Below are 26545 nucleotides of genomic sequence, written 5' to 3'. Positions count from 1 at the left end.
TGAGAGTGGGGTAATTGATGGAGGAGGGAGAGTGAGAGGTGAGACGGAGGGGAGAGAAATACATGGGAAGAGAGAGGGAAATAGTAGGGGCTCCCGAGGTGGGAAAAGGGGAGGCTTGCAAGGTGTGAAATGAGGGGGCTCGCAAGGTGTGAAATAGGAGGGCTCGCGAAGTGTGAAATTGGGGGGGCTCGCAACATTGCCATCGGGGGGGGGGAGTCATAACGCTAGTCCTTGAACCCAGGAAATCTGTCTGTGGCCCTGAGGGTATAACTGTTGCATGATTGTATGAGGAGGGAAATGTACCAGAGTAGAGGGAGGAGTTGAAAATATATGTGATTGTAGAGATTAGAGTAGGAGCAAGAGGTTCTAGTTCTAGGAGATAAGAGGGAATGGGGTCAAGAGAGCAAGTGGTAGAGGGGGAAGAGGAAATCAGCAGAGACACGCCCTTATCTATGACAGAGGATAAAAGAGTCAAGGAAGCAAGAGGAGAGTAAGAAAGAGATGTAGGACGGGAGGAGGATACAGAGGGGATGTCTTGCCGAATGGATTCCACCTTTGCCTTGAAATAGTCAGCGAAGTCCTGAGGTGAGATCGAGGAAGAAAAACAGGTAACAGACGGTGGTCTGAGTAGGGAGTCAATGACAGAGAAGAGGCTGCGCAGGTTAGACTTGTGCGTTTTGATTAGGGAAGCAAAGTAGGTTTGTTTAGCTTGAGAGAGGGCAGAGTTGAAACAAGACAGCATACATTTGTAGTGAAGGAAGTCTGCGAGAGTGTGAGATTTCCTCCAGAGGCGTTCAGAGGAGCAAGTGCAGAAATGGAGCATGCGTGTGTGGCAGTTTAGCCAGTGTCTGGGGTTAGAAGAGCAAAAATGGCAGAGAGAAAGCGGGGCATGTGGATCAAGAGAGCAGGATAGGGCAGAGTTGTAGTGCATGACCAGGTTGTCAGAGTCTGTAGCGGAGAAGAGATGGAGTAGCGCAATGTGGATTCAAGAGCCAGTAGATTAATAGAGCGCAGGTCTCTGCAGAAATGGAGGTGGAGAAGAGGAGAAGTTAGAGAGAGGAAATGAGATAAGATGATGGTCAGAGAGAGGAATAGGGGAAATGGCAAAACCAGAGAAAACCATGTGCGGGTAGTGGCCATCCTTGTGGGTGCTGGCAGCAGTCCACTGGTGAAGGCCACAAGAAGAGGTTAGAGAAAGAAAGCGAGAAGCCCAAGGGAGAGAGGGGTCATCAATGTGGCAGTTGAAATCCCCAAGCAGAAAAGAAGGGGAGTCAGAGGAGAGAAAGAAGAGAGATGAGTAGAGTTAGGTGGGCGATAGATGACTGCCATGTGGAGAGGGAGAGGAGAAGGAGCCTCAAATGAAAAGAAAGACACGGAGTGTGGGAAAAAGAAAGGCAAACGTAAGAGAGGGCAGCTTCCAGTGCAGAGTCAGACTGAGTGAGCCAGGTCTCAGTTATAGCAAAGAGAAGCAGAGAGTGAGAGAAAAAGAAGTCATGCACAGAGAGGAATTTGTTAGAGAGGGAGCGAGCATTCCAAAGGGGACAGGGAGAGAGGAGGGAGGGTGGCAGGGGATGGGTATGAGGTTAGAGGGGTTGACACCAGAAGGAGTAGAAGTTGTATGTGGGAGGTGAGGACAAGAACATGTCAAAATAAGATAGGGAACATGATTGGGAGAGATACCCCTAGAAGCAAGGAGGAGAAGCATGGAAAGAAAGAGAATGTGCGAGGAGGTATAGCTGTTTAGTCTCAGAGAGCTCAGATAAGAAAGGAGTTCATGTGAACTGAGAAGTGGCGAAGGAAGGAGAGATGGAGATATATAAATGAAGTTAGAGGAATAATGAGGATAGTAGAAAGAAAGTTGTAGTTTGAAAAGAAGTGAGGTCAGAGCACATATAAATAGTAGGCAGGCGTGACAGTGGTAGTAGTGCTGTGCCTTCTTGAGTCTTTGATAGAATACGTCCTCTTTCCAGCGCTGTTCAACTCCAGAATCCAGGGCAAGTAGGTATGCAGTTCTCCCCTTCTTCTTGTTCCACTCCTGTTGAACTCCACAGTGTATCCCATTTAAATACGGGCCACCTTAAAGATGGGATGCTGCCTGCCACTACAGTGCTGCTTCTCCAGTCTGTCTCTTAATATATAGGCCTAAGGCCTCGGATATATTGGGCGCGCGCGACAGAGCACATGGCGTCGCGCGCGCCTGTCGCCCCGAGCGATCTGTGAACCGAGATCGCTCGCGACGGGGAAGCGTGGCCGTGACATCACGAGGCTGGTTTGCCCTCATTGGCTGAACCGCTCACGTGGCCTGGCAGTCGCACAAAGAAATGACGTTTTTCCTGTCGACTCAAAATTCTACCGTGCTCTTCACCGCTCACACGCTCGCGCTCACGATGCTCGGCCCTATACAGCTGCGGCGCTTTGTTCAGGCCCCGAGCATGCCGTGGCTCACACAATGGACGCAGCCTAAGAAGTCACCTGACACAATTAAGTTCTGCCCAGACAGCCCAATTAACACATGAGAGGCACAGAAGACAAATCGTATTTGTAATCAGACAGTTCTCAAACATGTGCTGGCTGTTGGATTTAGTAATCAGATCAGCACAGCAGATGTTAATAGCAGAGACAGCAGCAAGTCACCCAGTGCATAGCTGAGAAAAGAAAGGTGGTTATTTTCAGCAAATAACCCTCATCATAAAGTTATTTCACATAACGAAAAGTCCCCATTAGAAATGTAAATGTGAGATAATAGTCCTTCCCTGTATGAGTATCTTCCATGGGTCAGTTCTGCTTTTTGGAGGGGGCTCGACGTGCAATAGTAACTAATAGCGAAGACAGGCTTAATAAAGGGTAACTCTCGTGCAAAGGGAAGGGAAGGGTCTTTTCATCTCTATGGGACGAAAATCCCCTCCGTTATCCAAATTTAAAACAAACAAGTCTTGTGTTTTTGTACCTTAATGCAACTGAAAATTTGTCGAACCTCTGGCTGGCTGGGTAGCCAGCAGCATGTTGCAGAGCAGGGGATGCTGCTCCCCCAAAATATTGCGCTTGGTAGAACACCTGTGAACCGATGGTATACATTGTATTTAAAGGTAGACAAGTGTCTGCACTAGGAGAGAAATCAGACACTCGCATATCACCGTCAGATCAATGCTGGAATCCGTGATCACTTCTTTCCCATGTAGCAGAGCCCGCCACCTTACCTCCAGTGAGGGGGAGCTGCTGCTTTGAGCCGCCAGAGACCTGCGTGATTGAGGAGCTCTCCGGTGTCGGCCATCTTGGAAGTTGCGAATGCGCAGGACACTGCGTCGCGCATGCGCAAACGTCTGAAAGTGCGGCAGCCATTACAGGAGGATCAGCGCGGGACTACAGGTCCCAGGATCCTCCAGGAGAGGGAACCCACGTGGGCCAGCCAGCCAATAGGGCTGGAGATAGCAGGAGAGGAAGGGGATAGAGGTTTGGCGCGAAGAGAGTGCGCCTGTCGGAGCAGAGGAGGCAGAAAAGTAGGTAGTGTTCAGGGAGCAGTGCTTCCCTGGACTAGGCCTAGTGTTGCCCTGCAGGCCCCAGCGAGGCCCTGAGCCCCTCCTAGTTTGTGTGTGCTGCAGGGAAGGCCCCCAGATAGGGACGCTTCCCCTTAGCGCACCGTAGCAGTATTTGCACCGGTGACCGGACGGCCACGCGGTGCCCTGCAGCCTGGGACCAGACCCAGAGCCCTAAAGACTTTACGGGAGACACTCCAGCTGGAGCTCCCCCATGAGGTGGATCACCGCCGTAAGGCGAGAGAGGATTTGGCAGACCCCGCGTCGTGGGATGACGTTGCGGCCCTGCTAATTCCGGATCTCCACCATACCCTGGTCGTAGCCAGGAAGGTACCCACCGTGCACCCTCACAACACAAGGGGGGTATCGCTACCTCACATTTGGCTGGGCCTGCTCGGGCGGACATTGGGTTACAGGTGCCCAGGGCACCCTCAGTACTTTGGGGGACTCACTCTTGGTGTTGGGTATTTGCATTGGGGTATTGTTATTAGTATTGTCTCTGTATATGAGCGTGATAGTAAAACGTTGTTATATACCTGTGTGCGTGTGTGTTTATTACTGTAATAGTCCTATGTGGAATCATCCCGCGCTGCTGGGATCCCTCATAGGTGGAGGCGCTGCACTAGCGGAGAAAGAGCTCACCCCAGGCTCCCAGGGGCGGAGGCTTAGGCCTCCTGTGAGCAGCAGATATAGCAGCACGCGTACTCACCCGCGTAGTTTCCCTTAGGCATAGGGAAAGGGGGCTACACCTGAGATACGGCTCATGGCAGCAGTAACATGTCTGATACCTGGTAAATGTTCTCTATAAAAACATTTATTGTTGCAAAAAAAAAAAGAGACATACCAAATGCCGACCGATATCGGCGCCATCCATAGCTTCCATCATGACTGAGGCGCACATGGCGTCGGAATCCGTCGTGTCCCAAGACACCGATATTAACCGATATTCAGCGGCAGATTTGAAAATCCGCCACCCCTCGGCACTTAGATTTGGCGGCCGCCACCTCGCTACCTCCCTCCTTCTTCTGAACCGCACTGTCAAATGACACAGCGGACATCACCAACGTGACGTCGCATGCGTCTTGACGTCATTTGACGCTGTGACGTTGTGTTGCCATGGCAACGACATGCCGCGTGACGTCACATTGGTGACGTCCGCGGCGTCATTTGACGCTGCGGTTCAGAAGGAAGGCGGCAGCAAGGAGGCGCCTGCCACAGCTGAGTGCCTTTCTATCACTGCCGATAGGCCAGAGAGACAAATGTATATGGGGGCGGACATTGTAGCCGCCCCAAAATGTTGCCGCCCTTGGCCCAAGCCTAATGGGGAATCCACGACTGCCGATATTACTTCCTGGTTAGGCACGGGGATTAAAACGGCCGTTGGAAACCACAACCAATGATTTGTATTTTGCCCGTTTAAACTACCAGACTGCAGGGAAGGCCCCCAGTGATACAGCCCAGTGATACAGCCCAGTGATACAGCCCAGTGATACAGCCCAGTGATACAGCCCAGTGATACAGTATCCACTGCTCGTTTCCCTGTCTGTGCTAAGGATAAGGAACCATACCCGACTTCCATTTTCTACTCCTGCCTAAAAAAAACACAGCAGTGACCACGAGTTTGTGCAGAGAAGTTAAAACTGGTTAGTTTCACTTTTCTATTCAAACCATAAATAGCCTGACATTTGTGAGTAAAACGGAACTAACCGGTTTCTATCACTGCAAGGCATTTAAGCAGTGAGGGATTTAGTTTGCTCCCAGAAGACGTTGCAAAGGCAATAAAATCCATGAAGAATGGGAAGGCTCCCGGAGAAGATGGAATTACAACTGAAATCTTATAAAAAGCTGGGGAAGAAGTAGAGAAAAGAAAAACCCTGTACATGCTGCTTGACGAACAGGAAAATTCCAGAACAATGGAGTAATGCCTCAGGCCAGGTCCCCAGTGGTCACTGCTACGCATGCTACGGTGTGCACGCCACACCCCAGAGCACAGCCCTCTGAGGGGCAGGCCCCAGTCGCCGTGTGTGTGTGGGAGCACGATGACGCGTCCGCTGGCAGGGAAGACAAGAATTTTGTCTTTCCTTGCCGCGACGCGATCACATGGTCGGCAGGTAGCCAATGGAAGGGCAGATAGTGTAGACCAGTGTTGCTCAATTAAATGTGGTCGTGGAACCCTTTTATATTGTGTAAAACAGAATGGAACCCCTTAAATATTTTTAGCGCAGCACATGAAAAAAAAGAAAAGAAATGCGCCGCGGGTCGAAACATTTTCTTGGTTCAAGATCATTTTTAAAAGACCCCAACCGCCCCAATACATTTTTAAAAGACCCCAACCGCCCCAATATATTTTTAAAGACCTCCACCGCTCCCTCCCCCCAGTGTCTCTCTCCCTCACCCGTGTGTCTCTCTCCCTTCCCCCAGTGTCGCTCACTACCTCCCCCAGTGTCTCTCCCTGCAGCCAGTGTGTCTTTTTCTAATTGTACTGTCATGAACTTTAACATTTAACATGCTAACTGAGGCCTGTAGAGTCTGAGATGTAACTCTTGGGTTTCTTGCAATTTCTCTGAGCATTGCACGGTCTGACCTTGGGGTGAATTTGCTGGGACGTCCACTCCTGGGAAGTTGGCAACTGTCTTGAATGTTTTCCACTTTTGAATAATCTTTCTCACTGTAGAATGATGGGCTTTAAATTGTTTGGAAATGGCCTTATAACCCTTCCCAGATTGATGGGCAGCAACAATTGCTTCTCTAAGATCATTGCTGATGTCTTTCCTCCTTGGCATTGTGTTAACACACACCTGAATGCTCCAGACCAGCAAACTGCTAAAACTTTGGCTTTTATAGAGGTGGTCACACTTGCTGATGATCAATTAATCAAGGGCATTTGATTAGCAGCACCTGTCTGCTACTTAGCATCTTAATTCCTATTGAAGCAGTAAGGGTGTACTTAGTTTTTCACACATACCTTCTCCATTTTGGCTTTATTTTTGTTAAATAAATTATGACAAAGTGTAATATGTCATGTGTTGTTGTTCATCTGAGGTTGTATTTACCTAATTTTAAGACCTGCTAAGGAACAGATGATTGTTATTATGTCCTGATATGTAAAACCATGGAATTCAAAGAGGGTGTACGTTCTTTTTCACACCACTGTATGTAAACAGAACAGAGATGTGGGACCTGCTTCTTTAAAATGTGCAGCTCTGCTTCTCAGCATGTTCTGGAGGGGCAATAATGGCAAACCCCTCAATCATTAGCAACCCTCAATCATTAGCAACCCCTCAATCATTAGCAACCCCTCAATCATTAGCAACCCCTCAATCATTAGCAACCCCTCAATCATTAGCAACCCCTCAATCATTCGCAAACCCCTCGATCATTCGCAAACCCCTCAATCATTAGCAACCCTCAATCATTAGTAACCCCTCAATCATTAGCAACCCCTCAATCATTAGCAACCCCTCAATCATTAGCAACCCCTCAATCATTCGCAAACCCCTCAATCATTCGCAAACCCCTCAATCATTCGCAAACCCCTCAATCATTCGCAAACCCCTCAATCATTAGCAACCCCTCAATCATTCGCAACCCCTCAATCATTCGCAAACCCCTCAATCATTAGCAAACCCCCAATCATTAGCAACCCCTCAATCATTAGCAACCCCTCAATCATTGGCACCCCCCAATCATTAGCACCCCCCCAATCATTAGCACCCCCCCAATCATTGACAAGCCATCAATCATTCGCAAACTCCTCAATCACGCGCAACCCTTTGATATCAGATGGGCAACAAAACATTTTGGGACTAAGTGACTTCTGCTTTATACTGTTCCACACATCACTGTGTCTTGCAATCAACATGTGAATCAAAGGAGCTTTTCTTTTTCTGCTTACACAAGTAGCTGCTTCTACGGAACTTATGGGTATATTTAAAGCATATTTTATACATAAATGTAGTAATAATAGTTTTTTTCCCCAAAAACATGATCTGTTTAAAGATAGAAATGAAAATGAATATGGTTTAAATTGACAGTGTATTTACTATTAAACTTTACATACTGTGTGTATATATATGTAAATATCTAAATACATAGACTGATATATATATACTGTATATATATATATATATATATATATATATATATATATATATATATATATATATATATATATATATATATCAAAGTGTGATGGTACAGTACCACAGAGAATAGAGTATCACTACATTTAAAAGAAAATGATGTATTATAGAAATATTTTCTCTTTAATTAAATAAAATGATATACTGTATATATTGTATAAATCTACCTAAAATATGGCCTGGGCTACGTTTCCCCAGTGGTTTATTGGGGTGCTGTCCTGCTTGGGACCAAAGAGAGCTAACACCGCTGTGTGCTTCTGAAGGTGTGGCTAGTGATGTACGTGTAGGATGAGCCTACAAGTCAAATTAATTCTTCTTTCAGTTTGTTGGAGCCTGCAGATGTTTTTAGAGAGAAACTTAATGCAGGCAACTGGCAGGATATCACATTCGGGGACAAAGAATGATTTTATTTGGGTGAGTCAGCATTTCAAATGACATTCATGTTTAGTTTTAGTTCAAACGAGAGACTCAACGTTAATTTTCAATATGGTCTACGGCACTTTATAATATTGTATTTGCCGGGGGGGTTGAAAACATCTGGAATTTGTGGGTGCCTCACCGCCAGAAACATTAGTACTTTTTTTTTTTATAACTGAAAAGGCTTTTCAAGCAGGTTACTGTATGTAGGAATTATACGGATGTCTAGTTTTACATTAAATCAACCTTGTTTTGTCCAAGGATCAAATTTGGGGTCATCAAATATAACTGGTCCTGTCTGATCAGTTATCTAATGAATAATTGATAACACAGAATGACGTGAACTTGTTGCCATTATTTGACGCATCACACAATGTTGAAAGCACATCCTTTTTATTTTAAACTATTTAAGTAGTCTTTTATTTAATTTAGAAGAGAGATTCTCTTCTAGGGGACCAAAAAAATGTTTTATTTTATTTTTGTACAACCAATACATGTTCCTGTCCATGCTATATAAAAGTTACATACATGTTCTACACAGGTGTATTGGTTACCCTATAACCCAGGATGGTAGGAAATCATTTCCGAGCACTGATTTGGATACTGAATTAGTTTATTTTTTGAGGCAGGTTTTGTAGTAATGCTGCCATGTAGTAATGCTGGCATGTAGTAATGCTGGCATGTAGTAATGCTGGGATGTAGTAATGCTGGCATGTAGTAATGCTGGCATGTAGTAATGCTGGGATGTAGTAATGCTGGGATGTAGTAATGCTGGCATGTAGTAATGCTGGCATGTAGTAATGCTGGCATGTAGTAATGCTGGGATGTAGTAATGCTGGGATGTAGTAATGCTGGCATGTAGTAATGCTGGCATGTAGTAATGCTGGCATGTAGTAATGCTGGCATACAGCATATAAATGTAAGAGTCCCTTTTAATGCCCCATTGAAAGTAATTCTGATATGTACAGACCCCCTCCCCCGCCCCCCTCATCTAGCACATGAGAATAGGTACACTTTAGTTCATTAATTTAGGATGGAGGTGCTTCCAAACAGATTAATTTCCCTGGGGCTGGGTTGGATTCTCTAATATATATATCCACTTTACCATAAGCAAATAACAGCTTCATGTTACAACTTTTGTATTTACGTGCACATTCATGTGTACACACTTTCATAGGAGGAATATTTCCCTTTGATGAGAATATGTATGTATGTGTATAGCAAGGCTCCTTACCAGGCGTAGATGTAAGATGATGGCAGTCACTGCATAATGGAACTCAGCCACATAGTAGTTAAAATCAACTTTGTTGGATCGAGATGCTGTACACTGGCGACACACTTTATTCGAGCTTGGCTAGTCCCACGAATTCGGGTATACCCGGGTGTATTGAGGTTTGTGACTGTTTTCTGCCCGAGTGCATTGAGGTATTTTCCATGCAGGGATTTAAGCATTTTATTCCCACTGGCTGCAATACTGCACAGTATATATATATATATACTGCATTACAATTCATGAATTTATGCCATCTGGTAGACACGCGAAGCATTGCAGCCTATTAAATCCTTATCATTATCATTTAACAGATTAGCCGCCCGTCAGCCAGGCATGAACCCAGGCTGGGAAGGCAAACGCAACGGGGCTTGTCAGAGGTGAGGAGCGGCGCATTCCAGGTATCTGCCAGGTACATACTGGGTATTTGCTCGAATAAAGTGTGTCGGTGCAGTACATCACAGAGAGAAAAAACCTCTGACACGTTTCATCCCTACGTGGGACTTTATCAAAGACCAGGCAGACCAGCAGATCCGGGACCACGAAGTAGGGAAGAGACAGCACACCAAGTAGTATCAAAAAATTGTATGTAAACAGCAGGCACAGTCACCTGGTGACTACTTAGTGTGCTGTCTCTTCCCTACTTCGTGGTCCTGGGTCTGCTGGTCTGCCTGGTAAGGAGCCTTGCTTTATACCTTATCTGTGGGACAAGCACCTGCCTTCAGATGTATCTGAGTGCCATCTGTCTTCTCACACTGTCTATGTATATATATATATATATATATATATATATATATATATATATATATATATATATATACATCGTACCTTACTGAGTGCAATGAGTCCTTCACGTACTGGCGGAAACGGGCACAGTAGGTACAGCTGATCTTCATAAGGTACAACACCCCAAAAACAGGGAGTTTACCTGCTAAATAAGTACAGATGGGGGGCATGTGTTTCCGAATTGCCAAACCCATAGGAAGATACAAAGTTGCTAATTTAACACACAGAAAGACAAAAAGGGTTTATGGTAATTGGTTCACTGATTTCTTCCTGTATGCACCGAGGATCGAGAGTGTGTAACTGGAAATGACTAATCATGATATTCTGCGTTAGTAACATTTCTCTGGTATTGTCCGTAATAAACACCCTCTGACTCACAGAGCCTCCAACTGTCCTTATCTCCTCACTTCTGAGTAATATTCTAGGAAGCTCTTCTTCAAATGATTAGAATGTAACTTGTGCTGCCTCCGTTGGGTTTGGGTTGGACGTCTGGACCTTGTTTCTTTGAATCCAGGTAAATTGTGGCAGTCGAAGTGTTCTGTGTTATCGTCCGAGAGCAACTAATGTCGAAGGCCGAGGTATGGATAGGCAGCCCAGCTCTTGTCTTTCCGGATGGGTTTGCTGACTGAAGCTCTGTTCCTGTCTGTACTAATATCTCTTATACGGTAATTCGTAGATTTGCTGGTCTCTCGAGTGTTTTATTCTGTGGAACAGCCCCTCCCAGTTAAGGCAGGGGACAACATGGCAGGGTAGGCCAGGACCCAACAGCGCTTACAAGCGGGTTAAGTTAACGGGGTTAGAGGTCAGGACGAGGAATTACAGGGTGGACAAGGGTGGGAGGAAAGGGACCGGCCACTCACCTCGTGGATGCAGGACTGAGCAGGACCACGCAACCCCCTTTTTGCCGTTGTTGGCTTGTTGCCTGTACTGTTTATGTTACGTCTGTTAAAAAAAGAAGAAAGAATAAATAAGATAAATAAGAATAATGAATATATATTTAAAAAAAGGAATATACGTCATAGAAGAAGGAACAACGATATGGACGGTGGAATGATTCTTTATTGTTTATCACAGATTGAAGGGGCAGTTGTTTGATGGTACAGACTGGGCCCATAAGTATCAGGTTTGGCATAATGCCCAGTTAGTAAACGGTGTTCAGGCTGTTGGTGTTGGTGAGCGTTCTCCTTGGTGGTTGAGCGTTCTCCTTCTGCTGGGAGGCAGAGGAGGGCCCAGCCGGGCGGCAGAAGGAGGGCACAGCCGGGCGGCAGAAGGAGGACCCAGCCAGGCGGCAGAAGAGGGCCCAGCCGGGCGGCAGAAGAGGGCCCAGCCAGGTGGCAGAAGGAGGGCCCAGCCGGGCGGCAGAAGAGGGCCCAGCCAGGTGGCAGAAGGGTGCCCAGCCGGGCGGCAGAAGAGGGCCCAGCCGGGCGGCAGGAGGAGGGCCCAGCCGGGGGGCAGGAGGAGGGCCCAGCCGGGCGGCAGGAGGAGGGCCCAGCCGGGCGGCAGGAGGGCCCAGCCGGGCGGCAGGAGGGCCCAGCCGGGCGGCAGAAGGAGGGCCCAGCCGGGCGGCAGGAGGGCCCAGCCGGGGGGCAGGAGGAGGGCCCAGCCGGGGGGCAGAAGGAGGGCCCAGCCGGGCAGCAGGAGGGCCCAGCCGGGGGGCAGGAGGAGGGCCCAGCCAGGGGGCAGGAGGAGGGCCCAGCCGGGCGGCAGGAGGGCCCAGCCGGGCGGCAGAAGAGGGCCCAGCCGAGCGGCAGGAGGAGGGCCCAGCCGGGCGGCAGAGGAGGGCCCAGTCAGCGGGCAAGTTGTCCCGGTTTCCCCCCAGTTGCGCTTTGCTTTGTTTACTACTATAAGTATTTTGTTTCAATGTAAAGATGTAACCTGCTTATACACAGTGTGTCTGCAGAACATTCTAAAGCAGAAGTTGATATTTAGTGGAAATACCATCCTACCTCCCAAAAATGATGACTGCACACTGTATACACAATGACTGAAGTGCCATTTTAAGTTGCAGCACTGGTCTTCAATGCCATTACTTTTAACTCTACTTACATATTAACTCAGTCATGTATTTCCAAGCAAAGCAAGGCCTCAGTGACTGAAGAGAAATTACACTAGGCCAAGAAGCCTGTTGGGAACCATTTTACCAATGTTTACAGTATACTTATTCTACAAGATCAAGAGGGATGATATGACATAAAAGCAGTGTCAGATTTCCCATTAGGCCTGGGCCAAAGGTGTGAAGATTTGGGGGCGTTAAAATTTTTCGCCCCCATATAATTTTGCCGCGTTCTCTGGCCTATCGGACCTAATGGGAAGGTACTTGCCTGTGTCAGACGCCTCCTCTGCCGCCCTTCTGCTCCTTTGGAATCCCATCTTCAAATGACGCCGCAGACGTCCCCAACGTCGCAACATCAAATGACGTCATGACGTTGCGTTTCCATGGTTGGTGACATCCGCGGTGTCATTTGACGCTGGGATTCCAAAGGAGCAGGAGGGCGGCAGAGAGGAGGCGGCTCCCCACGCAAGTGCCTAAGGGCGGCAAATTTGGAAATCCGCCGCTGCATTAAGGACCACGTTGCCTTGCCCATTCACTCTTTTGGTGAACTTTGCCTTATTGTGAACGTTTTGGTGAATTATTTTTTGGTGGATTTCGCCTGGTTTGCGAACTACGGCAAAAATGTGGCGCTCCAGTGGCACAAAGCACTATCACACTTACCACTGTATTGCCAAATATATTTTGCTTTAATAACTTATAGCACCCGATGATACAGGAACTAGCGAGTGGAATGTGGCCAGTAAGTGGTGAGTGGAACGTGGCTCGTGGAACGTGGCACATGCAGATGAGTTTAAACAGACAAACAGGCAAAATTCCCTGCGTGAGGGGAGCAGAGTTCTGTCTATTTTGGAGTTTTTTTAAACACTTGACTCCTGGTCCCTTTAGTGTAAAACTAATTGAAACATAACGATTACGTGAAATCAGCCAAACAATCGCAGGAAGTGGAGTTATGCAAATTGCCAAATTAGTTTGAGAAATGTTTTGCTTTTATTCTCTTAAATTCAGTAACATTTTACATTGCTAGAATGAACGTATTGTGTCAAATATCCTCAGAATTTCGTCAGTTTGGCCAGAGTTTTGCTACATTTTCACAAAAATGGCAGTAAATGGTAGTATATAAATGGGCCATGTGATACATTGTAATGCTTAGTGAATGTTTTTTTTTTGTTGCAGTTTATACCAAATTTGAACACAAACAATAAAAATGGCAAATTGTGCCTGATTTGCAAATGTAAGCGAAATATCAGCACATCTCTAGTAGGAATGATGCTTGTATTGTACTGCTAGTCTCTATTTGTATCAAGCTCCCAAGACACACATCAAAATAATTTGCTGTTGAAGTGTTACAGGCAGTCCTCGGTTATCAACGGAATCCGTTCTGGAAGTAGCGTTGGATAGTGAAACCGTTGTAAAGTGAGTCCCATGTTAATCAGTGGCGGTGAGCGTTGGATAACGCATTCCAGCGTCGAAAAATGGCCCTTAGGGTGGCATTGTAAAGCGTTGGATATGCCATTCGTTGTGAAGTGAAACATTGGATAACGAGGACTACCCGTATTTGGTTTGCTCAGACCAGAGCTCACCCAGATGTGACTGTGTTTCCCCCACTCTGTAACAGGAGAAAAGAACGAGTCTCAGATTCAACATTGAATATGTCCCATTAAACCATTATAACATTAGCAACTGGTAACTCTTTCCCAATATAATCCCTAAATCGCAAACTAACACACAAATAGGTAATATAGATAAAAATTAAGCTAAGAGGCGCCCAAGACATCTCCGGGGAGGCTTTTCATTAAACAACGAGTTTTGCAAAACCACCTGAAACCGAAATGTAGTCTAATGCACTAAAAATAGTTTATTTTGCCGTATTCATTAATAATTCTGTATGCAGACAAATTATTTGCATGTACGGTCCTCCTGAATAGGGACAGAGAGGGAGAATGACATAAGTGGTCTTGGGAAATATTTTGTGGTTCTTCAAACCAAATCATTGAAGAAATGAACTACTGTAGGAAGAGACAGAGGGATTTGCATATCGTACGAAATGGCATAGCTGGAACTTAACTGTCTTAAAATGCTATTGGACATGTGAGAACAAATACTTTGAGATGATTGTCTGCGTGATATTGTCTGTTTTTGCAAAGGAAACAATATTTTTGCAGTTTATTTAATAAGCCCCTAGGTGTTCGTTTTACAGCAAAAAAGGGCAGTAGTCTTCTGACAAATGAGTGGTCAGGAGGTGAGACAGAAACAGAGGTTACATTGCATGCAGTTGAGAGGTAATGTATCTTTAATTTCACACATTACTCATAGATGCTTGTCTGTTCTTTTATTTGCTCCCACTACTTTCTCATGCTCGTGTGTTGCTCAGAGGCAAATGTGGGTGCTCTAAGTCTCTCCTCTACCCTCATCGCCACATCCTCAAATGTCACATATACACCGGTATACCATAATCTGTTCAATTATTGCTCTGCAACAGTGTGCCTGTGAGTGTCTGGTGGGGTCGTTCTCACTGTAACGTGCGGGGTTACTCTGCACGGATGATTGATAACTCTCATTTCACAGTAGGTCATTTCTGCCTTCCATGAATTTCCTTGTGGATTCATCTTACACAGACACCATGGACAATTAAGACAAGGTAAATCATTTATAAAATAGCCAGTGGTCAACGTGGCTTTCAAAAAAAAAAAAGTTCATCAACTGTGCCTGTTTTATTAATTTATGTTTATTTAAACATTGGGGCAATGCCCTTCAGACTGTATTTTACAACGATGTAAGCAATATACACCTTGTAAAAAATGTAGTAGTAATCTGTATCAAATGTAATCAACTTGATTGACCATCGCACTTCCTCTAGTGCATATAGCTGTTAAGGTGGAAGTACTAGAACTGATTTCAGAGTTGGTAGATGTGCTACCCCATCTGTAATCTTGCTCTGTTTTCCTATGTTTTGATTTGTGGTTGATGTTTATGATGGGCCGCAATGGTTTCGCCTCTCCAGTAATTCACTGTACCAGATTAACTTCTTCAGTGCCACAACAATAACCCAAAACACACTTCACACTTTTTATTGAACCATTTCCAGCTAGATCACGGGCATCACGAATATTTACAGGGACAATTTTCTCAATGTATTGGGGTCATGGGGGTGACAGGATAGCCACCGTCTCTTTGTGATTTCCGAGTTTATCATCTCTACAATGTCAGTATAATATAAAAATATATATTTGGGGTAATTTTAGCAAATATTTTATTCTGTTTACAATAATTCTTGAACTAGTTGTTGCTACATATCTGGGTAAATTGGGACATTTTGAGGCTTATTGTATTAACGATAATATTTGAATTGTTATTGTGCTAAAAAGAAGTACCAACCAACGTGTGTGAAGGTCGTTCGGTGACTTCACACCTACGTATGACACATAGTAGTTGTTTTAAATTAATTTTAAAGCATTGCGTCATGTTAAATACCTAATAATAACTAATATTAGTAAATGTAAATTATTAGTGCAATATTATTCATAACAGTCATACTAGGAAAATATTACATTTTGTTAACCTACTGTATATAGTGAAACAACCGTCAAAAATGTGTTTTGTTGATACATAGAAACGTAATTCTGCACTAACAATATAAACAGTTTGTAGGGTTTACACGCGTTTAATTTAGCGGACAATTTTTACACGCGCTCTCCTATTCCAGGAGTAGCCAACTCCAGTCCTCAAGGGGCACCAACAGGTCAGGTTTTCAGGATATCCCTGCTTCAGGTCAGGCAGTGCAGTCATTCTGACTGAGCCACCTGTGCTGAAGCAGGGATATCGTGAAACCCTGACCTGTTGGAGGCCCTTGAGGACTGGAGTTGGCCACCCCTGCACTAGTGAATACCATTAAAATCAATGCGCCAACCGTGTTCAATTTCTGTGATCAATAATATATTACTTAAACCATTTGTGATGCTGAAGGCCTTGAGACTAATAAGGTTGGCACACAGGCGCACACAGGCGCACACAGGCGCACACAGGCGCACACAGGCGCACACAAGCACAGTTACATTTGAGATTTCCGTGGGTTCATTTTACGCCAAAAATGCACTTGTGTCCCCAAGTACCGAGACCGCATGCTAACTTTACCTAAGGAGCATTGGGTCCGCAGACATGAGTTTCACACGAGCTCTGGGATTCTTTCTACTTTGATAATGTGCTTTGAAACATAATTGCTATTTTTACATTAACTGAAGAACGTTATACACTGTGTAAGAATATCAATAAAAATGCGCAGTTCAGAATTACAGGTACAAGACTGACTCGCCCGGTTTTGTTTTTTTTACAAAGTGTTGATTGCGATTTGGACACCTTTTATATTTACAAAAAGCTGTTTAAATGTCACGACTTGGTGTGTATGTATGTATGTATGTATGTATGCGTGTATGCATGTGTGTAAATGTATGTATGTATGTATGTATATCATTAGTAATATAGCGCCATCCAGATACATAGCGCTTTACAATACACGTGACGTAATATTATAACACATAATGGGAATAAGCACTCCAGACATAAAACAATAGGAAAAGGATTCTCTTACCCCGAAGAGCTTACAATCTAAGTGTAGAAATGAGTTACCCCAAAATCTAAGCATGATTAAAAGTAACATGTTCTCATCCCGTACAAAGTCCACGTGGTTAGAGTGGAAATACCACCATGGAATTTGCAGAATTCTGCCTGCGCCTGTTTGCCCCAATGTAACAATGCGCCCTGCTCTATGTTTCGCGCTGTGCATGCCAGCTTGCAATTTGAGAAGCGTCAACAGAAAAGGACACTGCCCGCACATTATAACAGGATGTATTACGTTTTGCATCTATGATGAACTCTTTTTTTCAAAAACATTTTTTTTATCGCCCCAGACAAATTCTGCCCCGTGTGAAGAGGCATAAATCTCCCTGGATAAAATGTATTAAACTTGATGAACCAGTTTCTGACATACAATGTAATTGAGAGCAAAAATATTCAGCATTGCACCAAAACATACTTCTCTACGCATAATAGATAGTGAGAGGAATGTGAAGCAGAGATAAACTCTTTTGTGTTTCACAGGTCGTTCTTTCGGATAATCCAGTGGTGCGCAAACTGGGGGGGCGCAAGATTATTCAGGAGGGGCGCAGCGGTTGTAGAGGCCCCGCGCTCTTCCCCCAAGGCATTTAAATGAATGCCGGGGGGTCGCATTAGGCCTCTGCAACTTCACTTACCTTCTCTTCGGCGACTAGTCGCCATGGCAACGCGGGGTCATTTGACGCCGGGAGCCGGAGAGGAGGTAAGGATGGGGGACACGAGCAGGGAGGGAAGCAGGAGGGGGGGGGGGGGCGCTAGCAGGAAAGATTGCACAGCGCTGGGATAATTCATATGAGACGCCTTTCCTTACAACGAGACTCATAGACAGACACAGACTAGCTATTTCATGCTGAAACAAACTATCACAGGGTATACAGCAACGATGCTCACATTTCCTTTTCCCACTTTCCTTTAGCAAGGACCTGGAGATGAAAATGAAGAAGAAATCTGAACTTCAAGCAACTCCATTTATTTGGCTACTTTATTTGTCCATTGAAATAAGTAAGTCCTTTGGAATGCTTTAATACAGGGGTGCGCAAACTGGGGGGCGGGAGATTTTTTTTGGGGGGGGGGGAAAGAACGCGGCGGTTACAGAGGCCCCGCTCTCTTCCCGAAGGCATTTAAATTAAATGCCGGGGAGCGCGCACGAGGCCTCTGTCACTTCCCTCACCTGGTCCCCGGTGGCTTTCAGCGACGCGTCGCCATGGTAACACGGCGTCATTTGGTCACATGACTTCGTGTTGCACATGATGTCAGAAGACGCCGGACACCTGGTAAGGAGGGGGGTGGGGGCACGAGCAGGCAGGGGGCGCATGCTGAAAAGGTTGCACACCCCTGCTTTAATATGTTTGCTGTTATACGCTCTGCCTGTGACATGTTTACAATGTGCGATAGTCACACCACACCTCTATCTGTATATTCTCTTTCTTGCCTTACTAAAACCACATCAACACAAAACCTCTAATCAGAAGCATTGGATGACTCAGATTGTTCAAAAACACACATCCACAAACTTGCAGAATGACTCATGATTATTGCAAAGGTGTTTTTTTACTTCAAGCGTTACTTTGTATACTGTATGTAACTGGGATCTGACTCATTTCTGTTTTATCTCCGTGTGAGATACACTGTATATACACTGTATGCATATCTATATACTGTGTGCATATCTATATACTGTATGACACTTGAATCTGACTGCATTCAAGCAGTAGCACCCAACTAAATTAAACTAAATTACTTTTAAAAAATGAAGACTTTTTGTCTCCACCCACCAGCAAGGTTGTATTTTTAATGAAATAAAGGTATTGCCTATGGACCAAATATAGCCTAAAAATGCTAAATCGGACAAAGTTGCAAAGAAATTTGGTGGTAAAAGGCAGTAACACTATAGACTACAGGTAGTCCTCGCTATCCAACGTTTCACTTTACAACGAATGGCATATCCAACGCTTTACAATGCCTCCCTATGGGCCGTTTATCGACGCCTGAATGTGTTATCCAACGCTCACCGCCACTGATTAACATGGGACTCACTTTACAACGGTTTCACTATCCAACGCTACTTCCAGAACGGATAACCGAGGACTGCCTGTAAATTATGTTTACCTGCTAAGATTATCAATGTTGAGAAATTATATAATACATCCCATGAGGGTGTAAATACAAAAATCTACTTACAGAGTCCTAAATAAATTTGCTTTTGTTTCACATCGTTTCCCAAATGGTATTTGCATTTTGAAGAAATACTGAGACAAAGTAATATTGATTTTTTGGGGCCTCTTGAAAGTGACGGCATTTTCTCAGATCTGTAACCTTGTTCATTACAACTAGAACCGCTGAATTCAAGTTCTCATAGGCACGTTCTAGGTTTGACTGGTGGCAATAATTATGGCAATGATTGAGAACGGCTCAATGTGTCTTGATGTTTCAGCTACGTGTTGTGAAGATCTCCGCTGTTACGTGGATTATATAGATACTTTAACGTGTGAATATGACACTGTCAAAGAAGCAAAACATGGTATTTCCTATCATCTCACCACAACATGGTAAGTCTTCATTGCATGATTGTAACACAGGTACTAAATTCTTACCCTACGATAAGGGCGCTAGCATTGGATTGCTTGGCAACTCCAATTCAATTTGCGTCTTGGGTGGGATCCAACTGGGAGATAGTATATTTTTGTATATAAGTAATGTTTTCATTGCTGAGAAGTATAGCTAGTTTACCCAAGATAATACCAAGTCCTGAGGCCAGGATTGAACCCATAACCTTGTAGCCATTCTTAAGTTGAGCTACCCCAAAGAGCATACCCTTGCTGGAAAGGCAGTGTTACAGAACCACCAAACATTACAACTGGATGTGCAATGTAATGCAGACCTGTCTAAAACGTAGGAATTAGCAACAACAAAATTATTTGTATTGGGGGAACATTGAAATTGAGTAAACCCCAGGAACCCTGGAGCAATGTGCAGGAATAAATCAGTGACTTATCGAATATGTACCCATTGTAAAGATATGTCAAGGAAATTAATGTGGAAATATATATTACTTGCTTTTTAAAAGGACCGTTGAAGACCCAGAGGCAGACACCCCGTGTCCTCTTATTCAGTCCGCTAACACACACAAGTACACCTGCTGGGCTGATATGTCGTTCTTTAGCTCAGAGGACACCTTTAACATTTCCATTCAGAGAACAGTGTATGGTCAGCGTGATTCCGCTCAGGACTGTGGACCCTTCCTGTTAAGTGAAAATTGTAAGTCTTTGCATTTATTTTGTAATGGAATCAAGGTGCAATAACATGAAGTTTATTGATCTTTTAGACTGTAAGCTTTATTTTCCTTGTACTATATCAGAGGTTCTGAACCTGGGGTCCTCCCAGGGGCTATGATAAGCCTCATCAAGTGGTACATGAGATATATTTAGAGAAGCCAAAGGTATATTGGGCGTATACAGAATATGACATATGTACCTTATCCTCCAAGTGACTTACAAAGAAAAGTATCTGTGATTTTAGATGTGATTCTGGTGCAAACTTGGGGAGGCGTATCCCATTCTGACCAAGCGAGCTTACCAAGTTCTAGTCCCGTTTATCACAACCTGCGAGTCTGGCTTTTCTGTGCTTTTAACAATAAAGACCAAAGCGAGAAACAAGCTGAAAGTCGAACACAAGCTGCGTGTGAATCTCAATAACATCGCCTAGAATTGACTGCGTTTTGGCGTTATGAGTTGCGACAATGTTTCTGCGATGGAAGTTTGTATAAAAGGAAAACAAATCTTTGTTTGAATTCTCTCTAAAGGTTTTTGAGTTGTTGTCCCTTGTCTTTGTGATAATAAACGTAGTTTAGCATAATCATAAAAATGAACGTATTGAGGGGGGTTCTGTGACGTTTCACACTCAGGCTAAGGGGTGCGCAGATCATAAAAGGTTCAGAACTACTGTACTAGAGGCATTCACTCATCTAAAGTAAGATGATTCAAATACTGTTTATGTTACCACCATACTCTCATGCTACTTTATTATGGCCAAGAGTAGGTTACTAAAATGCGTTTTAAAGACTACATAATAAGATCTTTGAAAAATAAAACAATGCTGTCTTTAACCAACAGTTGTACCAGCCACTCCATACAACCTCAGTGTATCATTTTCGGACAATTATAATATTTCCTGGAAAACTATGTATGAGGGTCCACTGCATTTTTTACGAGATGGTGAGGTGGCCTATGAGCTGAGCTATAGGAAGGAAGAAGACTCTTGGGAGGTAAGAATAAATGTAACAAATACAGGTCATAAGTAGTGGGAGTAACATCCAAAGGATACTTAGCCGGTCAATGTGTTTCCACAGAATCAGAAGTGCATCCACATCCTGGAGGATGAAAAGAATGTGATCCTACTTAAGTCTTCCTTTCAGGAGGACGCAGAATACGTAGCCCGAGTCCGAGCTAAGCCAGGAAACACATCAATGTACCATGGCGCCTGGAGTGAGTGGAGTGCTCCCACCACATGGACAACCCAGATGGATGGTACTGAATTATGTTCTCAGCATAGAAAAGAATGAGCGAGAGGGGGGAAAGAGAGAGGGGGGAAAGAGAGAGGGGGGAAAGAGAGAGGGGGGAAAGAGAGGGGGAGTTTTCAGCCCAAAACATCCCAAACGGCTAGACTGACCCCCTGACCCTTGTTTGATGCTGTTTTTGAGTTCATGAACAATAACATGATATGTCCATTTAGCTCTTTATTTCCACTTCCACTATTTAACAACGAATAACAGTTAGTTTCATATTTCCAGCACCAGAAGTGTAAAAGGCGGCTGTTATCAGTGAAAGTCTCCTGAACATAAACAGTACTGATGCATTTTACAGGGAGTTTATTTCCAAATTAATTTACACAACAAATGATGTATTTCTTCTTGTTTTCCTAATCGGGGAAGTATAAAGAACAGTAGCAAATCATGGGCTAAGGAGGTGGGCCATATTTACTAAGCAGGGATAAGCTTAGTGGACCATCCTCTTGAATAGGGTGGGAGGTGTCTTATGACACCATGAGGTCTACTATTGCAGGACAGTAAATACAGCGTGATATGTTGGATTATCTGTCTTTTTTTTAAATTTTAATTGCATTTTCAAAACCATTCATGTTATCTCTTACATAACTGTTATCATAACTGATTTATAGTTTTCAACCCAAAATGATGTTTCTTTTAATATGTTGGTAGAACTGTAGAGGTATTGCTACTGACGGAATAGCGTACAAAGCCTGCATATAGGTTACTCCGCATATAACATGATGTATAAGGATTTAGTAAACGTATGCAAGTTTGTGAAAGTGGCCATAATTAACCTTGATAGACTCGTGTATGATCTTTAGCTTGGTCCAATTAAAGGTATAGGCCCATATCTACTAAGTAAAGTAATAGTAAGTCAATGGGCAGCACAGGAAGGTCTCTCATGGAAGTAAACTGCTAAGTACAGTAAATATAGTCCATGATGTCTGGCAAAGAATGTAAACGTAATGCAATTTATTCTTTTATTTTTTATTAGTAAATGGCAATGGAAATACTTGGCCATTTAAGAACTGGATCGCGCTTCTGTGTGGAGGAATAATCATAGCCATTATGGTGATGTTTAAACCTCTAAAGCTACCACAACGGTGAGTTTCTGAGCAACGGCCCCCAAAACTCTTTCCCTTGGATAGTCACGGTAATCTGCACTGACCAGCATCTTTTAGCATGTGCTCCATCTTTCTCTCCTTCACATTGCCTCACACGGCCTCTTGGTTCAGAATCAGATCCCACTGTGGGCCCAACACTGGGGGACCCCACAGCTCAGGAGATATGATCATGATCAATCAAATGCTGATTACATATCAGGGTACATTTAAAGTAGTGACACAGTGAGGACATATATGAGAGCTTGATGGGAAACTGACGTTTTAAACTGTTAAGCGTGAGGTGAAGGACGTTGGGCTTCTCTCCATTAAACAACGTTACATGGGGTTGCCAGGTGTTCGGTATTGAACCGGACTGTCCTGTATTTGGACACTGTCCGGTAAAAAATGAGAGGTGCTGTAATACAGGACATGTATGTGTCTGGTATTTTCCTCCCTGGGCATAGTGACCTGACGCACCTTTCACCATTGAGTCCAGTATTTTTGGAGAAGCCACCTGGCAACCCTAACGTTACATCTTACAAGCTTTAGTGAAACGACAAAAGTTTGCTCAACAGGGAATGAAGAATACGCAACAATTACCCAGGGGTGTGTCTGACAGTGAAATTAACCAGTGAAATTAACCAGTGATTGAAGCAGAAAATGAAAAAAAAAAAATGGAGGAAATATAAATAAAAGGAATGCTATTTCTGAGAGGGAAAAGAAGGACCGGGTGTTATAGGAGTTTGAACTGGGATATGTTATGGAATTCATCCCATTTAAAGTGAAATTAACCAAATAGTATTGTGGAAGGGGAAATGAAGCGTGGAGAGTCTCTGCAACGTAAATAAAGATTCGGATATCGCAGAATGAGAGGATGAAGGGGAAGCAGATAGTCAAATTCGGACCTGTATAACCATAGGAGAGATGGCAAACGTAACAGTTCATTTATAAGGGTTTAAGGAAATGGTACAGCTTGCCATGCACTTGCGTCTATATATAGCATTCAAATGTAAGATGACGTAGCACCCCTTAGCAAATACGGGCCATAATGTGAGATGAAAGCAGCCACTGGCCGTAGACTGGATGGGCCCAGCTGGGTCTTTAAGACATAGCTATCACTTTATCACTGAACTTGCAGGCACCTTTCCCCTCATTATCCATTTAACTACCAGCTGAGATTCACGTGCATGTTCATGTGAGGGGTTTCCCCCCTCTTGTCGTTCCCCACCCCCCATTTCCTCCCCTGAAAAACCCTACGAGTATTTCTGGCCTGCACTGTGATGGTAGGAAAGCCCCGTGAGATGTCATATGTGCGTCCTGTGTTAATTGTGTATACACTATCATACACTCTGTGTGCTTTTGGGAACATTCAGTGGATTTGGTGCACAAATATGTCCCTCTGCTTCAATTTACACACCATCCAGCAGGGGTTCTCACCTCCAGTCCTCAAGACCCCCTCAACAGGTCAGGTGTTGAGGATATCCCAGCTTCAGCACAGCACTGATTGATTGAGCCACCTGTGCTAAAGCAGGGACTGATTGAGCCACCTATGCTGAAGCAGGGATATCCTCAAAACCTGACCTGTTGCTGGATTGTGAGGTCTGGAGCTGAGAACACTGCCTGACAGAATACACAGCCCTGTCTCTACCTTCCTCCGTGCTGGCTGCATAAAGCGCCATTGTTAAAGCTGTGAAACTGAAAGCTCATGTCAAATACAGGATATTATTAGAACTTTCTAAAGATAACTTTAACTTCACAAAGCCATCACGGAATAACTTTTTTTTGACCGCTGCTAACACCAAGATGTTGTTGTTCATTGTCTCTCTAGGCTGTGGAAGAACGTGTGGGTTTTCGTACCCAGTCCTGCGTTCTTCTTTAAACCACTGTACATGGGACACAATGGTGATTTTAAGGTAAAAAAAGAAATATATTAATATTCTTCCAGTATGACTCACATGTCACATGTCCGTCTTGTGCTGCTGGTGTTGGTTTTCACTTAGATATGAGTAGGCGTTCCTGCTGATGTGCAGTATGGTAGGGTGGGTGTAACTGTGGTCGCAGGTACCCTGGCCCCACTGCTTATTCTGGAAAGTCCAGTGCAGAGATCACAGGTGGTGACCTCACTGCTGTGCTCATCTTTGTGAGCAAAGAGGCTGCAAAGTTTCCACAGAAAGTAGGGGCGAGAGGACAGAGGTCTGAGCGGGGGGGGGGGGAGACGGGGGAAGGGGCAAGGGGACTGAGGGGGGGAGGGGCAGGGGGACTGAGGGGGGAGGGGCAGGGGGTCTGGAGGGGAGGGGCAGCGGGGCAGGTGCAGGGGGCCAGGGTTGGGGGTGGGGGGCGGAGGTGCAGGGGGCGGGGTTTACACAGACCTGAATATTCAGGTTTATACACAGAGTTTATATGGGGAAAAAAAATCAGTGTGATGTAGAGCTATTAAAAGAGATGAATTTGCGTTTCCTCATTGTCACTCACATGTTCACATGCAAATTCATCTCCTCCGTGGCTAACTACGCACGTGACACCTGTTTATTTATTAAACACTCCACTTTAAAGCTGCAGTCCCACTAAAGCTCTTTTTTTTGTACAAATTGCCTTTTCTTAAATTAATTAGAGTACAGTATATGCAGCAGTTTTCTTTAAATATGAAATTAATGTTGGCATGATAACAGGCATCCTATGTTGTACCCCTGTTTGTATTGTAACCCACTAGCTGGGTAAGTGAGCATGTTATCCGTCTCCTCTGTGCTAAGTTCAGAACCATTCATTCAGTTTAAGATTAAAAATATGTATAGCGGGTGTATATACCTGTATATAGTTTCTGAAAAGCTAGTCCAGGTGCACATTAAACATTTAGGCCCAGATCCGCAAAACGGTGCTAAGCGTTTGCATTCATATGAACAAGAGTAAAGGCGTGGTAAAACTTAGCACTGTTTAGTAGACCGTGGCCTTACTTTGCTCTGTCTGAAACTGCTCCAACATTCATTAATCCGTTCTGTCATTCTCACAAACCTGCTGAGAGCGGTTGCATCGGTTTCATTTACTGGCCTCACGTGCAAAGACGAGAAGATGGGTTAATGCAAACTTCCTGCCACTTCCTAAAAGGAAATCCTTCACCCAGTCACAACTGCAAAACATTGCTTCAGTATTGAAAAGGTTAAAGCATAATGAGTTATGTCATGCTTTATATATCACAGGTAATAAATACTGTATAGGTGGTGTGCAGGTCAAAACCAACAGAAAATAAATGCAAAAGGCAAGATATATATATTATATATATATATATATATATATATATATATATATATATATATATATATATTTATATATATATATATATATATATATATATAGTGTTCGACAAATCACCAAAAAATCTACTCGCCCAACCAAAAAATCTACTCGCCACCTATTCCCGCCCCCAACCCCGCCCCTAGTCCCGCCCCCAACCCCGCTTTAAAATAAAATATATAAATAAAATACATTTAATAAATTCCTAGTCAGAACAACATTCGTTTTTGACATAAATGTATTTATTGTATTACATTATACTACAATTAGTCTGTGTGTGTGTGTGTGTGTGTGTGTGTGTGTGTGTGTGTGTGTGTGTGTGTGTGTGTGTGTGTGTGTGTGTGTGTGTGTGTGTGTGTGTGTGTGTGTGTGTGTGTGTGTGTGTGTGTGTGTATGTTGGATCTAGAAATAAAAGCCAGATGTGAATGACTAGATCCTGAACCCCTTAACCAGTGTCTGGACGTCCCCGCTTCACAATATCTAAAGCAGCAATCCCGCCTGGGATCTTACCTGATCCGCAGTCCCTCAATGTCCAGGTACCCTCATTCCCGCAATGTTATACATTGGAGGGGAGGTGTTCCCTACCTGTCTTCTGGGTTAGGGGGGGTTCCGATGTTTCCTGTGTGAAGCTTGAGTCAGATCTGGAAGAAAGCAGTATAAGTTATTTCGGTGTAGTATAGGGCAGTTAAGATATACAGGGTAAATAAGAGATCCAGAGTGAGAGACAGAGAGAGTGTGGGGGAGAGAGGCAGAGAGAGTGTGGGGGAGAGAGACAGAGAGAGTGTGGGGGAGAGAGACA

At 44.3% G+C, this 26545-nt stretch overlaps 1 protein-coding gene across 3 annotated transcripts in view; it reads left to right on the top strand.

The window, feature by feature from the left end:
• The first annotated feature begins 7981 nt into the window (after window positions 1–7981).
• IL21R (interleukin 21 receptor) overlaps window positions 7982–26545 on the top strand; it is a 29459-nt gene continuing 10895 nt past the window's right edge. The window contains exons 1-9 of one of the 3 annotated variants that reach the window (XM_075565547.1): window positions 7982–8089; window positions 14767–14839; window positions 17726–17811; window positions 19244–19358; window positions 19877–20067; window positions 20922–21073; window positions 21158–21335; window positions 22350–22458; window positions 24287–24371. In XM_075565547.1, the coding sequence (XP_075421662.1) occupies window positions 17739–17811; window positions 19244–19358; window positions 19877–20067; window positions 20922–21073; window positions 21158–21335; window positions 22350–22458; window positions 24287–24371 (903 nt within the window). In that variant the 5' untranslated portion in view covers window positions 7982–8089; window positions 14767–14839; window positions 17726–17738. The other 2 variants (XM_075565549.1, XM_075565548.1) reach the window with 2 other exon arrangements.

The sequence above is a fragment of the Ascaphus truei genome, chromosome 11 (genome assembly GCF_040206685.1).
Source record: "Ascaphus truei isolate aAscTru1 chromosome 11, aAscTru1.hap1, whole genome shotgun sequence".
Taxonomy (NCBI): domain Eukaryota; kingdom Metazoa; phylum Chordata; class Amphibia; order Anura; family Ascaphidae; genus Ascaphus; species Ascaphus truei.
This window is presented reverse-complemented; position numbering and strand designations above follow the sequence as displayed.